Source organism: Trachurus japonicus, chromosome 8 (genome assembly GCF_045865225.1).
Source record: "Trachurus japonicus isolate A0001 chromosome 8, Traja_1.0".
Classification (NCBI taxonomy): Eukaryota; Metazoa; Chordata; class Actinopteri; order Carangiformes; family Carangidae; genus Trachurus; species Trachurus japonicus.
In genome coordinates this window covers 21,716,922-21,735,497 of record NC_140914.1, presented here as the reverse complement: position 1 = coordinate 21,735,497, position 18,576 = coordinate 21,716,922, and the positions used below count along the sequence as shown (strand labels likewise).

The window sequence follows — 18,576 nt, the reverse complement described above, 5'->3', positions numbered from 1 at the left end:
AACTTCTCACCTAGTCAAAGCAGGTGCTGAAGGAGGAAACTTTGTGAAGAACAGTATGACCAATCTTGTGGAGCATTTTGCTGAACAGCTGAAACGCGGATATCCAATTAAAGGCTGATAGCGGATGTTTCATGACACCATGAAGATGGAAAACCTGGCTGGCTGACAGGTGACTGACTTGTTTGAACAGCAGATAAGTGCAGAGACATATGGAGATGGGTGGGAGTCTATCTGCAAGACTGCCTTTTTAAACAGGCTTCAAAGAGAATATAAGCCAAAAAAGAGAGATGCTTTAATGGTCACAGGCAAAGTCAGGCTTTGACTGCAGCTTTGACTGGCTAATTTCAAACAGGGAAAGGCATAGCTGCACTGACAGCCTGAATCTGTCTTTTAGCGTATATCAAAAGGTGCTACTGTGTGAAATGAACACAAAGCCTGGGAATGATTTTATTACAAATGGACAATAAATTAGAATTGAATGTGCAACTGTAACAACCAGACAAAGGCCTGAATAAATATTGGCATTTTAAAAGAAAAGCTGTTAGCAGGCACTGCTGCTTCTTTCAGGGGAGGACGGACAGGAAGCTTTTTATTTTTTCTGGGATCTGTCATCTTGACCTTTTACTTCTCACAGGAACATATTACAAGTGACATTGCTTCACTGACAAACACACACCCACACATGCACACTCTGACTTACACGCACACGCGTGCACACACCACACACCACACACACATGCCCAGAACTAGAAGGGTTGCGTTTTCACATTTTATCTTGGTGAATATCATGTACAACAGCACCATCTACTGTTGTCTTGGATGAACATACTGTACTAGTGAAGTCACATTCCTGAGGTATCACTGTTCAGCAATAGATCATGTGATGAGCTGAATGTGCAAATATATTACTCTCTCATATTAGTAAAAAGAAATATTCCAAAAATATGATAATTAGAATGTTTGAAGGGCATTAAATCACTCCCACCTCTACAGTACAGCATTGCTTGTTTCATTTGAAATGCTTCGCCATTAATTCTTCTAATTCAATCCAACCTTATAATTTGTGAAGTTACAATAACAAAGTTTATTCAAAAAGTGAAATGTAAAGTAAAATGAAGCAGTTAGGGACACATTTTCTGTATCTAAACAAAAACATTTGAGTATGAATGTAATCTATATGTACTGATAAAAAGACCAACTGGATCTACAATATGAAACAGCCAAGTTAAAAGTCTATGTAAAAGTTTGACAAAGTGAAAAAGCACCGACTAAGCACTGCACTGCGCTCTCACCAAGTTACACACACTTATTTGACAACCAAACATGGCCATCTAGTGGTTGGGACACGTTTCTACCGAAATAATAAAGTTGAATAATTTACCTGTGACCACATTTTTATGTAACTTATGTTATCTTAACCCTTTCATGCATAGATTATTAAAGTCAACATTTATTTTACTCTGTGGTTTGATTATGAGACATGAGAAAAATAACTTAGTTATTTCTTCTTGCCATTTTTGAGGGCTCTTAAGGGGAGATGTCTATGAATATTCTCATTCATCCAGGTCATTGCTCTCTCTCTCTCTCAAATTGAATCTTAAGGGGAGACAATTCCATTTTTGTGAAACTGAGATGGTTCTAAAAGACAAAAAAAATTGATAAGAGTCTACAGTGAAGATTTGATTTGGATACCCTGAAAACCTGCAGATACAGTACCAACCAGACGTATCAGGAACTCTGAGGTGTGTGTTTCTTGTTGCTGCCTGTGCCCCAGTCACTGCTGGTGAATCATGGTAGACATCCATCATCATGGTCAACGCAGACACCAGTGAAGAGTTTGTCATATCTCACAACAGGAAGGCCAACTTACCGTCACTGCAGCTATGCATTTCACATCTCTGTGAATGAAAATATAAAATGTAAAACCATGTGAACACAATCTAAAGAAAATGCAAAACAGTAAAGCAATTGATCTATCTCTAGCCTACTACATGTGGTTACATTTTCTTTACAGGGTTGGCCAGAGTGGAATTGCAGATTGTGAACTCAGAAAGCTCAGAATTAATTGAAAATTCTGATAAAACAATAAGCACATACTGCAAAAACAAGGATGTCTGTGAATGTGCAAATGGTAAGATTTTGTAGAAGTTGTGTCAACTTGCACTGCTTACTTTCTCAACATTGAAGTCATAATAGCCTACACAGTTCACCAAAACATCTACCAAAAGAGTCCAGTTCTAGTCCTTCCTTCTCTTTACAACATTTTTACACCTTTGCCACTGAATGTTTTTCCAGGAGCCGTTGTGATTGTTGCTTGACAAAAGCTTTAGCCATTGTTAAGTTTAGGTAAGAGGTTACAACGTACTGTTCAAGCAGTGCTACGTTGTCAGGGCCAATTTGGGGCTAGAGTTATTGTAGAAGGAGGTGACTAGACAAGCTGGAACTAGCTGGTTAGTATGCTAACTTCAGCAGGAAAGTTATGATTTTCCACTGCAAGCAGCTTATTGCCTGCATAAGAACAAGGTTTGATACTTAAGTTATTTCCTCTTGTCTGATAAATGTTAGCTATGTAGCAGTAGGTCTATCAAAACATACAATGAGCTAACTTAAGGAATTTCCTCTCAAAATGCAGTTGTACTTGAATTTCTAGTGTTACTGTAACCAGACAGAATGGTGCTCTTCACATTTGACAGTTTGGATAATGGATGGATGGCAAATATTTGCCACAGGGTTAAAGTTGGAGTTAGGGTTAAGACAATTTTACTTACTAACTTAAAGAAATACAAAAAGAAATGAATAATCAATAAAATAAAAGAAGAAATAAAGCAGACAACATGTGTCAGGAATAAAAAAATCTTGTATTTTTTAATTGACAGGGAAACATCCTTCAGGACAACGGTTGGTCATCACACAATAATCAGCAACGATACAATGTAGAGTCCGACTGTGTGCCGAGCCTTTAAACACCACCTCTGTCCCCTCCCTTCTCCCTCTGTTATGGGGAATAACGGAGGGCTTATTATTGCAGACACGTTGGCTCTCCTCTGACAAACAGAACACACCTCCTCCCCTCCTTGTAAGGCTTGGGGGGTTTGGGGGTGGGGGGTGTCTGGGCCAATCACTGAAGGGTTATAAAAAAAATGAAAGAAAGAAAGAAAGAAAGAAAAGAAATCACAAGGCTTCTGATTCATCAAAGTCAAGTTCTATCACAGTTTGAACTTCCTGGAGTCTGCTGTTGTGGTAAAACTTGTTGTGTCGGGAGAGTGATCGGCTTCAGCGCGAGGCTGGACCAGCTCAGAGTCAACCCAGAAAACACAACTAATTACTATCCTGATTTGTCCGTTACAGAGCATCAGGGTGGAGGCTACTCCTACATAAAATGTACATCAGTTAATTAGTTTCACCATCACCAGAGTTCTACCATGTTTAGAGTATGTGAAAAAAGGTTCACCTCAACATTAAATAACATTGGTTCCAAACAAAATAGAACCAACTAGGTTTCCATCTCTCTATAAAACTGTATAAAGAGGAGCTCAGTCCTCATACAGTAAATAACCACCCAGTATTGCATTGGACAATAAAGAATATGGTCATTTAATCAGTATTATATCAGATACCAATTAATAAGAGCCCAGTGCAAGTAGGTAGTCAATCTACAAATGGAAACATCTGAAAATGCAAATATCAAAATCTCTAAAACATCCAGATGATTCTTTCCCAAAAGCTTCTTTTTTTTTCTTAAATCAGAACATGCAATAGTCAAAACTGTTTCCTCAAAAACAGGATTTAAATACTGAGATCCAAAGATCTGTAAATAGTAAGAACAATAATGCAGTCACTCTACCAAACTGTGTTGATTACTATGGCAATATGCTGTAGATCAGGGTTGTCTGCACTAAGTCAAATAAGAATGAGACAGGAAGAGGCCGTCTTCAGACTACTTCAAACCTCCCATTACTGACATTCTGTGCAGGAAGAGGACATGAAACAGGACAAAGCAGTTGCACAATAACAGTGTGTTCAAGCACATACTGTATAAAAAAGGACTTTAAACCAGGGAAGGACCAACTGTGCCATGTTCAGGAGGGAGGACAACATCTCAGAATCCGACATCAGATGAGGCTCTGCATGTCAAAACTGGAAGAAGAGTGCGATCAAAGGATGAACCGACTGTGCATTCATCAGCGGCAATGTTATCAATTTGTGATTTCCCTGCCCGAGAGCTTTTCATTCCATCATTTATCTAACTAACTCTGTTATTTTTGCCTAATGGAACTGACAGCACCAGCGCTGCACTGCTGAATGTGCCAACCAATCACAGGGCCGCGCTGTAGCACACAAAAGTCAAAATGAAGCTAACATACAATTTCATATATATATATATATATTTTAAATTTTCTTTTAGTTTGTCCTTTTCCGTATATTGTATCTCAACTCGTTGCCCTCTACATGCATACTGCTTGGGAGATGAAGAGCTAATGAGAGAGTAGAAGGAGAATGATGATCAAAGGATGACGACAGTCTCTGCAGGTATCAGCAAACTCCAATGGCCTTACAATGCCAGTTTTAGGTGGATTTAAGACCAACTGTGTATCTGAGAAATAAACATAAATGTTGCCTGTCCAACCGTCAAAATACCGTTGAGTCTTTGACCCAGCAACACCTGAATGATAGATCATTTTAGATCATTTTTTTTCCTTATAAATATGAAGAACTAAGCCTGAAGTGATCATGGTACAGCATCAAAGCACTTTGGTTTTCACTCAGATTACCGAGGAGTTGTGCATCTTACATGCTGATCTTAAAAAAACAACAATAACAAAACAAAAAAAAAAGACATAAAGACATCTTTCAAGCCAGCTGCCTTTGAAAGGAGAATCAGTACCAAGCAGCTTACATGCATGCTTCTTGTGTGTCTGTGCCAAACCAGATTGTGCACAAAACAGAGACAGGTATTGTGCTGTGCTGGATTAAAAGTATGGCTTTGGTAAAGAACATCCATCCACTGGAAGGAAAAATGCCTGCGATACTTTTGTCATTCACACCTTAGATGATGTCATCAGTGGTGGATAGGTTCATTAACCATAACTCATATGTACTTAATAAATATGATGTGTTGATATATGCTGATTTGATGTGTTTGAAAGTCAGGCTAGGTTGTTTGGGATCAAAAAAAGAAGAGAGAGGTGATGAATGACTTATTGAGCCATCAGCAGGGATGCATGTCACTCTTCTGCTTACAATAACATCATCGGCAGGTGGGCCTGAGCTTCTAGACACATCTACAGTACCAGCCACACCCGCACCACCGCCGCCACACGCAGGGGGGCAAATAACCTATAGTAGCATGAACACTAGAGATAGAAACACTCTCAATTGTCATATAAAAATGGGTTTATATCATATATAGTAGTTCTACAGTATGTACGAACACAAGAGTGTGGTTGTTTTATATAGTGTCGATGTCACTATATTTTCCACAAGTATATATTATTATTGCACTCTGGCTACACATATTTAGTAAGTTAGTTAGTTTGGTTGTCTTTAGATGTACAGAAACGAAAGTGGTGTCAGAGCTGATTCAGCTTGAGAACAGCTGCAGAAGAGAGGCTCAGTGATGCCATGTCATGCTTGTTACATGAGTAGAAGACTGGGTTTTGTTTATGATGTATGTGGTCTCACAGGCAGCTGCTAACAGAGATATTAACTGCCTGTGAGTACTTACTTAATGATTTATGTGGATCAATTAAAAACAAAAGCAGTCGTCTTTTTCTGTGTTGGGTAAAATTGACTTTTGACTTTTTTTTTGTTTGATCTTTTGGAATAATGGTCAAATTTAGATTTAAACCTCTGCTGTAACAGCACACATGTTTTACTTTGAACCCTAAAACCTTGACACAAATTTAAAAGCTGTACTCTCTGCAGAGACAAGGAGGAGGAATATCTCAAAATCAATTTGTCTCGCACCACTGAGCCCACTTCTTAAGACTGTTATTTGGACACCAGATACATAGAAGTCTGAGACAAAGCTACAGAAACACATGACACCCCTGTTCTCTCCTTTCTCTTTTCCAAAATAGAAAAATAAAATCCCACTCCTCATCCTCAGCTAGTCTGTCTGAGAGGAGGGTTCGTCTCCGTCACTGCTCTCTCCGCTTTGAAAAGAAACATACATTCACAAGAGGACAACAGAGGAAAAACAAGCAACTTGAACTTCAAATTTGTGTGCAAAAAACATTTTAGATTTCTATAAAAATATGTGCATATGGATAGAGCTATTTTTAATCTCACCAAATACAGTATTTTCCTTTATTTACACTGCACAGATACACAGATAAATGTACACTACAGCTCTGCCCTGCTCCTCCACTCTGTCGTTGCAGACGTAAGAATAACATGGCCGACTTCCATGACAACAGATTTGACGATACTCGCACATAGGAAAACACACACACACACACGCTCACTCACTCGAGCACACACACACACACGTACACTTCTGCTCTGATCAATGTGATCGAGGAGCAGAGGAGGGGCAAGAAGAACTTCTGTAGAAAACCTGAAGTTGCATATCCCACAATTCCCCCCACGCTTGCATTTCTCAAACCGCTTCCTGTAAAAGGTCAGAGGTTGTCAGCCAGACGCTGCTTCCTGATTGGCTAGCGTGGGTAGGGACAGTGTGTCAAAAAAACTTTGGCTACGGAGTTAGGTGGCTTTAGTCCTGGTGTGTTATTAGTATTAGTCTGCACACACCATGTACAGTGGGTACTGTTTGGCTGGTACAGCCTTGGTGGATCTGCTGTCCTTCACACTGGGTTCAGGGAAATGGATCCATTGTGTATATTTCTAGGGCAGGACCTTACCAGTGTCTCTGTGGAAAGAGTAATAAATGTCTTTTCAGTATCCTTCAAAACAAAAACAATAAAAAGTCCCCCTCCTTGTAAACTTCCTTCTCATTCTTCCCCCAGCACCGCTCTCAGACGAGGTCAGCCGAGGTCAGCCGAGGCTCCGCTAACTCCAGCTTCAGAGATTTTGGAGCATAAAATTGACTTCCTGAAGGCAAAGCTCGATGTTCACTGGGCGGTCCTCCGGTTCTTTGCACTGAATCCCGCACCGCTTCCCAGTCTGTTGTCGAAAGGGGAAGAGCAGGTGGCTGTGTCAGTGTCTGACAGGCCGGCTGACAGGCCGCTCATGTATCTGGACTGTGGTTGGTCGAAGGTGAACTGGGGGAGGGAGATGCAGTCGCCCGCGAGAGAGGAGTGCCTCGCGGCCGGGGAGAGGGAGCGTGTCTGTGAGAAAGGCATAGTGTTCTGGACGAGAGGCGCGTGAGGCTGGATGAAGATGTTTGGGCTGATGGGGATGTGCGGATGCGTGGGCGTGGACGGGTGCAGCGGAGTGTGCGTCGGCGTAGATCCCCGCGAGGGAGTCAGCGCGCGAGTCGGCGAGTGCGCTTGCAGTGGCACGTGGATGGGTGTTAGCCTCGTGTGCATCGGGGAGTGCGTCTGTGTGTGTGTCGGTGTGTCCGCTGAGATGTCTTGGGTGTGCGCGTTTAACTGGGTGTGTGGGGTCAAGTCATAGGAGGGCGTCCTGCGTCTCAGCATCATGCTGCAGTCGGCCAGTTTTGGGGGCGAGGCCATTTGGGGGTGTTCCCTCTCTGAGGGCGGGTGGATGGAGATACAGGGGGGGCTCATCTTCTTCTTCCTGTGGCCGCCGCCGACCGACTGCACACGCACAGGAAACGCCTGTCCACTCTTTTCCCAGCGATGGGCCTCCTGCGGGAAGAGCTGGTTGTCACCCGTGATGACGGCCTGTGGGAGGCAGACTTCGATGGAGTGGCGGCGCTGGTCGTCAGGGTTACCAACGGCCAATGACGACGGCTTATCCAGTAAGCCCTGGGTGTCAACACTAAAGCCTTTCCTAAAGTCACGGTCCTTCAGTCCTGCTGCGAGCAGACTGAGCGTGCTCCTGGAGGAGGAAGGCAGCAGCGGGGGAGGAGGGAGGGGGAAGTCGAGGGAGTGCGGGGAGGTGTAAGGGGAGAGGGAGTGGCTGCGGCCGGCCTTCCCTCTGCTGCTCTCCTGCGCGCCTCCCTCCTCGTCCTTCCACCTGTGGCGGGCCGAGCTGGTGATGTGATACACCTCCTCGTCGGCCGGGTCGCAGAGGGAGGCGGCGGAGGGCGGTCTGGGTCTCCGCAGGCTGGGCGGGCGCAGGGGGAGGCGCGGGGAGGGAGGCGGCGGGAGAAGGAGTGTGGGGGAAGATGGCGGAAGCGGGAAAGAAGAGGGGGAAGGCAGCAGAGGGGGGAGAGAAGACGGAGAGGGAGGAGGGAGTTGGAATGCAGTCGGGGAGCAGGGCGGGAAGGCAGACGGGGAGGAGGGCGGGAGCGAGAAGGCTGAGGGGGAGGAGGGAGGAGGGGGAGGAAAGGGAGATGGAGAGGATATGTGAGGAGAGAGGGGTGAGGGTGACAGGGGAGGCGGGATAGGGTTTGGCCTCTCCTGTTGCTCGTAACCCTGGGATTCCACCGAATCCAATTTCACCGCCACCTGCAGCAGGAGAAACAAAAACACACCACGGTGACTTATTGTCAATACACCACCTCTGTGACGGTGTGTGTGTGTGTGTGTGAATGAATTGAATTTATCTTTATATAAGTGTCATGCACCAATTAAGGCGTCCAGCCTATAAGGGCTTACAAGACACATTTCATATTTAGACAACAAACAAAATCATCAGAGCACAGACAAAACAAAATCCACATGGAATTCACATAAATAATTCACTTTTTCTTATTGACCAGGCACCAGCACAAAGTAGCTATAGTAAAGACTTCTTTTCTGAAGAACCATTCCAACTTTACCTCGTCATCAACCCAAAACAACTCAGGCTTCACATTTTGCATTTTCTGAAACAAAAACTGCCTGGCTTCGTCATATAACGGACAATGAAACACAAAATGCAGTTCATCCTCGATTACATTTAAATTACATAATGTGCATAGTCTTCCCTCCTCAGGTACTGAGTTAAACCTATGCACCTACTCCTATTGCCAGAGGGAGAATCCCAGCTCTCAACTGGGCACATAAAGATCTCTTGGATCTATCCGGTGGCAAAGTCACATAGGGTTCTGAACAATACACATTTTTCAACTGGCAGTAGGTTCTGAGCTTTGGTTTAAACCAGATATCATTAGCCCATTTTTCTTTATACTCAAGAAATAAGTTATGCTTCACAAAATTAACATTACAATGCAAACCATTAGTGAAAATATGCTGTTGATCTGCCTCGCTAAAAATAGCTTTCATGTCACGGTACCAAGGATAGTTATGTGTTTTATCCCAGTTGTGTGTGTGTGTGTGTGTTGACAGCTCTTACCTGTCTGCGCAGGGCATGTGGGGAGGGGCTGGGTGTGGGCGGGGCGATGCGGGGCAGCGTGAGGGTGGGAGGCGACCGAGGGTGGACGGGGGAGACGTCTGGTACCTGCAGCAGAGCGCGACTCTCACATGGCTGGGAGTGGACAGACGTCACCGAGCCTGAGGTGAACGCAGAGGGTTTCAATCACACACATGACACACTCACACCTACACACTGTAAATGCAAACACATGCATTTTTGCACCCAAACACATGCATATTAAGGCACATACACACCTATTGACAAGTTCCCATTACACTGGATCTAAACTCTCATCTCAGCAATCATTATGAAAACATTATTGCTAACACTTTATTTTGATAGCATCTTTGGATGTGATAACAATCGAATTAAAATGTTACTTAATCTTCTAATTGACTCCTGCACTTTATTTAGAAGTCTTCAAATCTGATATCAAAATAAAGTGTTTTCTGAATAGAGATCATTAGTATATTATTCTCTCATGAAAACAGAAATGTTGTCAGTAAAGTAGCAGCAGTGAACTGAATATCAGGGGCAGAGTCATACAGTTCAGTTTTCTGGATGTAATTATCTGCATTAGATCCTGGTTACATTACAATTCCATGTGGCTGTATGTACACAGTCATACCAGGAAGGTTTAAGGTCCTGATAGTATATAATAGTCTAATGCACACAATGCGAGTGTGACTGCAAAGAGACAAGGACTCCATCAATCTCTGTTTAAGTTGTGTAACCAGGGTCTTAGGCATTCTGCACACACAGGTCCAGAAGAGCTGAGTGTGCAGACGTAACAAAAGGAAAACATGTTCAAAAACATTTCAGCAAAGTCAGAGTTAGATCTTGAAGGGGAACTATGCAAGTCAGGTCGCTTTTTCACTGTTTTGCTAACCCTCATCCCTCCCCCCGGCCATATGCATTTATTTTTAACGAAGCCAACGAGAAGGCGATCCGGTTCTTCTGGCAAACCAGAAGGCAATTACGTGTTGTGGTGCCGCCGAGACGAGAGCTGGGACACTGCAAGCACTCCATTCTCCCCGTAACAAGTCATTTTACCATCACAATTAGCTGTTTAATAAATAATAATTTAAACTAAATAAAAGGTAAAAATCTTGCATAGTTCCTCTTTAAACAAGTTCATTTTAAGTCAGTCCTTCTGGTCCAAGCTGAAAAGCCATTTGATTATGAAACTATCACTTTTAAACTCAACACAGTGGTTAGGATTATATTGCGTTATGATTACATACACACTGTTTCATGACTTTGCAGCTTGGCCTTGAAGTCAACTATCATTCTAGCTGAGTATTCAGCCATTCCGCAGCTGAGCAGATGAGCCTGTGACGTGTATCAGCTCATCCACTACAGTGAGTACCTTGGGACAGAGCTGGGCCTGTCCAGAGCCTGGCCACAACCTGCCATTAGAATCTGACTGCAGATAAAACAGTGCTTATCAGTGTTTCTTCTCAGCAACTTTAATCTGCTTCTACTGTGACTGTTTACAGGCGGCTGCATCAGGACAGACAAATAATATAATAATAAAATGATGCTATGTTTTTGTAATTTTGAGGTGTGTTGCTTCTTCCAAACGGATGTGAATCATGAAACATCTAAAAAGCATAAGGGAGGAGGAGAAGTGCCTTTTTTAAAAACCTTATTCAATAATAGCATTAACACATATACCAGGTGTATCCTCCATCATATTGTGTTACATTTTATTTGTCTGGTTCTTTGGTATGTGTTGTAGCAGCAGTCACATTGTCAGAATTTGATCCCATATTTCTGACCATCTCCAAATTTTGCATTAGTCAAAGCACCAGATTGGCTGTTGGTGGACGCGTCTGTAAAACCACCATACTGAACTAATAACCAGTGATTTCTCCACGTTTCTCTCACAGCTGTTAACTTTCATCTCACACAGCGTAAAGAGGCTTTTAGAGCTGAAATCCATCTCCAAATCTTTATTCAGCAACCACAGCATGAAGTTAAGAGAACAGGATTAGCAGCTGTGCCTGTTAGAATAATCTCAGTGGCTGTTTAACACTAAGGTAAAACAAAGCACTGCAACTCCATGTTAATACAGTAAAATTGTTATATCATGCTTAATATTTAAATCCGCAACAGGCACGCTACCTGAATGCTGGTGCTGGGGACTGAGATCCACTTCTTCCAGGGGGTAGGGGGCGCTGGCGGGCCGCACAGGTCGGAACATGTAGCTGTCATTAGGCAGGGAGTGCATCCTGGATACGGACATCTTCCTTGTTGACAGCAGGTCTTGGTCCTCACACTGGACCTCTTCCTCCTATAGGGGGAGACAGAGACCATACAGCTCACACACACACACACATACACACACACCACCTAAAAGTGTTCTGTTTTATTCAGCAACACTGCAACACACACTGTTTTAAAATGAAAGGACATATTGAGAACCCAGAAGTTGATGCTCCTCCGCTCGTTTGCACCATGGCCTACACATCCAGTGCAGTTCAGGATTATTAGTCCCCTGACTGACCAACATGCAAGGTGACGCCCCTCCTACTGTACCTGTCCAGGTGAATGTGGACATGGCCCAACATAGGTTCCTCCCACTGAGCTGTTGTTGGAGGTTGTGCTTAATTTGCGCTGCCTCTCCAAGGCCATTTCCAAGGCGATCTCTGCATCCATCTCTGCATCCTCTTTAGCCTCCTGCAAAGAATACATACAATGATTTACAGTACATGTGACGGTGCATCCCATTTTAGTTCAACACAGAAAAAACTGTCAGATAGACAGTAACTGTGACAGTAAACACTATATTCATTTCATAAATGTCTCTGGGGACAACCTGGCTACAAACAGTCACACAGACACATTCTTTTTAACCCAGTTTAATTTCTAGTTAGTGAATACCTTGTTGCTTTCCTCTAGATGCTTCATCAAAACAGCCACCACCACATTGACCAGAACAAACTGGGCCATGAGCACAAAGGTGACAAAGTAAATCGGAGAGACCAAGGGCAGGTAGGAGAGACAGTGGCGGTCCTCTGGATGGCACTCCCTTAATGTGTCCTTCAGAGACACAGAGAGAGACAGAGGGAGAGAAAGGGAATAAAAGGGACAGACACACACATTAGCAGTTATTATAGGGTATGTAAACTGATCAAATGCAGGTCAGAAGTTACATAATAAACTCTTTTACGTCTTTAAAACTTTACAGCCGACACTTGTAGACACTTTGTTGCTGTTACTTCTTCAACACTCTGTGTGGTGACATCCACATATCTACTTTACCAAAGGTTCCTGAATGGGGGAATACAGACTTTTAAAAACTATTTAAAATTGATCTCATGCTGTATCACTTAAATTATAAATGATAAATCCAGTAAATAAGTAAATCCTCCTTTCGCACAAAGACAGACATTTATTTCATCTACTTTTATAGAACAGGTTAAATTGAGAAGGTGTGTGGTGTTGCTTGGAGTTGTCACTGCCCTCTGCTGGTATCTACAGTAGGGGTGTGACAGGACTGTATCAGCCACCACTGACACACACCGACATGATGTGACCTCCAAAGAAATGTAACACTGTGTAACACAATGTAAAATCTGATGAAAAATCAGCAATGGATTATTCTGATTATTATTGTTTCTAAACACAGAGAGCCATAAGAGTAGATTTTTCTTCTTTAATGAGATGTTGTATTATAAAGAATGTGGTCCACAAGTCTGGGAGCACTTACTGTGAATGGGAGCGTGGACTTTTGGACTTCACTCTATATTTTTTGGAGCAGTCTGAAGCGATTATGTCATAAACCACATTTTTTTAATAGAGTAAAAATTAAGATGTGACATTGCTCAGCGCTAAGCTTCTTTATTACTCTATAATTGGTTTTGGAGGTCATTGCTCTCTCTGTGGTTATGAGATAATCTAGTCATCACTTATGAGGCAGTGTGTTCAAGCGTGTGTGTGTGTGTTCGTACTTTCATAATCCCATTCCAGTTGTCTCCGGTGGAAACTCGAAACAGAGTGAGGAAGGCCATCCCGAAATTTTCAAAAGTTGCGTGACGACTCAAGCCCTCACACGGGTTGTTGTCGTTACAATCTAATCAACACACAGAACACAGACATTAATTACACTGCTCTACAGACATGTCATTGAAGGTAAAAATAAGATGGATCAAAGTGTGTGTGTGATGCAGGTGTCAGTGTGTCAGCCGGACGGCAAGCTGCATATAACAAACACACACACACACACACACACATACTGCTGAGCTGTATGTGTGCTTACAACACCGGGGAGGAGAACAGACAGCTGTCTTCTGGAGGACAGGGAAAGTTTCAGGGTCAGTTTGACATAAAGCCCTCAGGAGCCTGTTTACACAATCCTAAAATCCAAGGGACAATATTTTCCTTTGCAAGGGGAAGCTAGAGACGAGCCAGACTGTCCTCGGAGAATTAAGCGACTTGTTTCTCATCCTGAGTATCAGCCAGCGGGAGACAATCGAAACAACTTAATGTCAACATGCGGCTCAGGGGAAACAAATAGGAGAAATTTCCATAAGAATACAGAGAATCAGATTATACTCTTATTGCTTTTTTCAAGCAAGATTGGAATACAAAGGAGAGTGTCACGAAGAAAGGGACGATATATCTGTAAGAGACAAAAGAATAATAATACCATCGGATTTTCACAATATAAAAAGAACACAGAGGAAAAGTGGGGATAGATCAAAGAGAGACAGATCAGATCTGTTAAACAAGCTAGAAGATACATAATAAAACCCGTGTGACTGAGTATTTGATTGTGTAACTAAAAATATCCATATCATCAGCAGTTCCTGAGGCAGATAGAAATACTCTCTCTCCCTCTCTCCACATCTGAGTCATGAAGCAGTGGCAAAAGGATGGGGGTGGAACTGGATTATTCTGGGCATTAAGTTTCAAGTGATCAATAACTTGATTTAGACTCAAATCAAAATATTTTCAAAAATCAGCCAGGCCCGAAACTCATACAGTACTCCCAACAGCTTGAATCCAACAACAAACCTCGTTCCATCTCTTTTCTTATATCCTCTTTATGACCTTCTCTTATCTCTTCAGCCTCCTGCAGACGCCAGAGGCAAAGAGTTAAGACCCCCAGAGCGCCAACATACAGCATCACCCATGTCCTATGTCTCTCAGCGGAGTTTCATCTGACACTGTCTTTGTCTGAGGACAGAAAGTTGTCAGGAGTCAGTTACACCAGTTACTCATGGTGCTTTCACTGATTCCAAAGAGTAGAAATATTTTTTTTCCACTGATGTAAGTGGAGAGTGGAACAAGCAAGTAGAAATCTACAATAACCCCCAATGAAAACGACCATGATGACTTTGGGTGTTTATCGTATACTGAATTCACAAGAACGTTTCACCTTTCCAACAAAAATCAAGTCCATCCCGGAATCCAAAGGCAGGTTTGTGTCAAATTTGATGAAATCAAGGTGTTACTGAGGTCTTGTGTCAAAAAGAATGGGATGGATGGACACACGGACAACCTGTCCTTATGTCTGCACCTGTGACAGACAGAGCCAGAACCCATACAAGTGGTTTATTACTTTAAAGCTGCTTCCTCTGTGTCATCTGCCAGCTCACAAACAATCAGACACTGGCCCTCTGATGGAACAAGCCAGGTTCCTTTTATTGGAAACCTTTCATGGGAAATATACAGTCTAAAAAGCAGCAAAGAGACGTGTTTTGGCTATTTCAGATGTCAGCTGCTTAATAAATAAATAAACGAGGTGAGATGTCAGCAGCTTAATAAATAAATAAATGAATGAGGTGAGCCAGAAAAAAGCCCAAAATACTGTAACCTGCGCTAGTGACAAGGCAAAAACTGTCAGGAACACAATCATGGATGTAGAGCGATAGCAGCGCTTCCTGCTTTTCAACAAGCTGTACAATAATATTCTCCACCATGCCTGTATCAGCTTTGTAAGCCTTAAAACAGCATCTACACTGAATTCACTCAGCAGCTCAGAGACAATCAACAATCATAGCAATCACTTTGACTCTACCAGACTGGAATACAGACATCTCTCTCTGTTTTCCCAGCGCTCTCTCAGCAGAGTCATATTAACATTCCACAAAATGCAAACCTCTTCATCACAGAGTTGTTTTCGTTTTGTCCCCTCCGGATGCCATTTTGTTAATCCTCCACCCTAACACATTGTTGCACTCTCAGAGAAAATGAGCTACTGTAGGGACTCGGGAGGGTGAGCTGGACTATTGAGAAATAAACGTGATCATGCAAATGTCATTTTCTCCTGTTTGAACCGGGCCTCTGGTGTGAGAATGGTGGGGACAGAGAGGAAGGGAGAGAGGGGGAGGATTTGACAGAGACTGTTCAGAGAGGGAAATATGCTGTAAGTCGTGACTGTGGCAGTAATGAGTGTTTTTTTCTTTTTCTTTTTACCGAAGCTTGTAGACCAGGGTGTATGTGTGTAAGTGTGTGTGTTTTGTCAGTAGTGCGACTGACCCAGTTTGCCAAAGAGCTCCACTCCCAGTGCAGCATAGATGAAGAAGAGCAGCATGAAGAGGAGGCCGAGATTTCCCACCTGGAAGCAAAAATGCATGTTAGATCCTCACACACACCAAACACTACAGAGTCAACATTACTTCTTAAAAGCTGCAGGGAAGAGAAGGTATAAAGATTTATCTCACTGTATTTAGTAACATCATCATTTTTTTTTCAAATGGAAAGAACTTATTGACTAGACTTGCACAGTAAACTGAACTGTACATACTGAAGGCTGAAGTTGTATTCAAAGCCTTCACATATTTGTGCTGCCCTGTACCAGTTTCATTTTCACACAGGAAACCTTATAAACTGCCTATAGACAACCACACATAACAACCACCACAACTGTCCAATATCTGTTTCAATCTTGAGAATGTAGAATATTGTCAGCACTGTGTCTACCGATGTTAACAGCACTTTCCTTTCCTGGCATTACATTTTTAAACCGTGCACTGTTTTAGGCAGAATTATCCCTTTAAATAAAAGACATGTTCTGTGTTGTTTGACATTCTCTACAAAGTACGTCTGCATTAAATAGCGTTATTGATGGCAGCTTGAGCTTTCTACACAGTACACAGAGTCTCAGGCAATGAACATACAGTTGATATATTTAGAATAATGATAATAAAAAAAAGGCAGTCATCGTGATGGATCCTGGGCAAATCCTGAGCACTTCCTTTGACTGCATCTGCATCACAGCTTCAGAAAGCTCCCAGCATGCTGTCTTTTATCCTGCACCGTCAAAACTGTGCTTGTGCACTCTGTGCCCTGAGTGTTATATCTGTACACTTGACATTTAGAAAATAGCAATGGACAATGGAGTCTGTCACTGCATGTGCATCATAATCGTTAGTGATGCTACTCTGTGCCAGGCAGCAGGAGGAGAGAGAGAGAGAGAGAGAGAGAGAGAGAGAGAGAGAGAGAGAGAGAGAGAGAGAGAGAGAGAGAGAGAGACCTGAGGTACTCCCACAACATCTGTGGACACACTTTAAGAGGAGTGTGTTGACTAAAGAGAAAAAAGAACATTGACCAACATCAACTAATTCTGACTTGGCTCAATAAGGGAAATCCAAAGGATTGTGTCATATGTGATGTGTTGGACTGTTTCATAGACATTAAACAACACATCAAATGGAGGGCACGGTCCAACTGTACAGAGGTACGGGGAAGAAATGTACAAAATTCGACGTTTTCGGGTCAGCGTACGAAAGCCCACGTTAAATATTCATCAACAGGCATAAATCTTTCAGAGCAATTTCTATTCCAAAGAAAACCCTCACGCTGATCCTATATTCATAAAAAAACATAAATAAAAGGCAAATCAAAATAGCTGCATTGTGCTCAGGACCCTGCAGAGTCGGTGTTTACCTGTGGCAGCGCTTGCATGACAGTATCCAGCAGAGCTCTCATCCCTGTGGCCATCTTCAAAAGTTTTAGCACTGCACGGAGACACAAGAGCGGCCTTTAACAGCGTCAACAGTCTTTATTTGCTGCAGAATTTACAATGGCACAGCACGATACTACTGCAGTACTGCTCTGTGGGGAGACACTTAGATTTATATTTATATCTGTAAGCCGGGGGTGGAGGACCTGTGACGTGATTTTTAAAGCTGGAATTACAAGAATATACATGAAATAATATGTTAATAAAAAGTGACTCACTATATATACGATGATGCTGTCTGTAGCGATGACTCATGAACCAATACCTTGTTATTATGTACAAGATAAAACAGCTATAGAGTGGTTAGTGTGTGTGTGTGTGTGTGTGTGTGTGTGTGTACCTCGTGCTATTCTGAGTACTCTCATGATTCTGATGATGGTTGGGTTTATGGGCAGTGCTGCGTTCATTTTCAGCTCCTCCAGGGTGATGCCCATGATAGACAATGCCACTATAGCTATATCCAGCTGATTCCACCTAAACACACACATAAACATTGTAAAAAAAAAACAAAAAAAAAGACATAAAGACACAAAGTGAAATTACACACTAGTCTTTTTTTTTTTTTTCAAAACTGCTACTGTGAGTCGGTTGAAAAGATGTACAGGAGCACAGGAAGGGAAGCTTGCTAGGGATGCTACCTAATCTCTGTGATAGGAGAAACACTGAGTTTACTCCTAATAAAGCTCCACCATGACATCTTGGAATTGTCACCAACCAAACACCTGAACTCAGTGCACTGACATAATCAGCTAAGAACCTTACATATCATATCATTTAATGGACAGTAAGTATTACATTTCTAAATCTAAACACCAACAACCATCCCATTGTGTTACCTGTCTTTGAAGAACCTGTGTATGCCAAATGCCACAAGTTTGAGCAGAGCCTCGATGACGAAGATGATGGTAAACACGTAGTTACAGTACTTCAGAACCTCCTCTAAATACTGAAACCACAGACCAACACAGACACATCATTATCATGAATACCACTAAACAGATGTTGTTGTTTTTTCATTTTCCATGTCAATACTACATTTTTTTTTATCTAACAACCAAGACAGGCACCAGTATGTAAGTTACAACTGACATTCAAAAAGACTGAGTAGACAAAGAGGGAAAACAAAGTTATCAGGAAATAGTGGTGTCTTTCTACTTAAATACATCAACAACAAAAAAACAAAGTCAAAAACTCTGTTCTCACTCTGTCAAAAT

At 42.4% G+C, this 18,576-nt stretch overlaps 1 protein-coding gene across 3 annotated transcripts in view; it reads right to left on the bottom strand.

The window, feature by feature from the left end:
• Positions 1–2,839: 2,839 nt before the first annotated feature.
• Positions 2,840–18,576, bottom strand: part of cacna1ha (calcium channel, voltage-dependent, T type, alpha 1H subunit a) — a 56,483-nt gene continuing 40,746 nt past the window's right edge. For 2 of the 3 annotated variants that reach the window (XM_085784644.1, XM_085784645.1), the window contains exons 27-36: positions 18,199–18,308; positions 17,703–17,836; positions 17,287–17,357; positions 15,877–15,955; positions 13,344–13,465; positions 12,274–12,432; positions 11,929–12,069; positions 11,515–11,683; positions 9,367–9,524; positions 2,840–8,537 (exon numbers count right to left, since the gene is read on the bottom strand). In XM_085784644.1, coding sequence (XP_085640770.1) covers positions 7,074–8,537; positions 9,367–9,524; positions 11,515–11,683; positions 11,929–12,069; positions 12,274–12,432; positions 13,344–13,465; positions 15,877–15,955; positions 17,287–17,357; positions 17,703–17,836; positions 18,199–18,308 — 2,607 coding nt within the window. In that variant the 3' untranslated portion in view covers positions 2,840–7,073. Of the gene's footprint in view, positions 8,538–9,364; positions 9,525–10,756; positions 10,814–11,514; positions 11,684–11,928; positions 12,070–12,273; positions 12,433–13,343; positions 13,466–15,876; positions 15,956–17,286; positions 17,358–17,702; positions 17,837–18,198; positions 18,309–18,576 lie in introns of those variants that run through there. The other variant, XM_085784646.1, reaches the window with a different exon arrangement.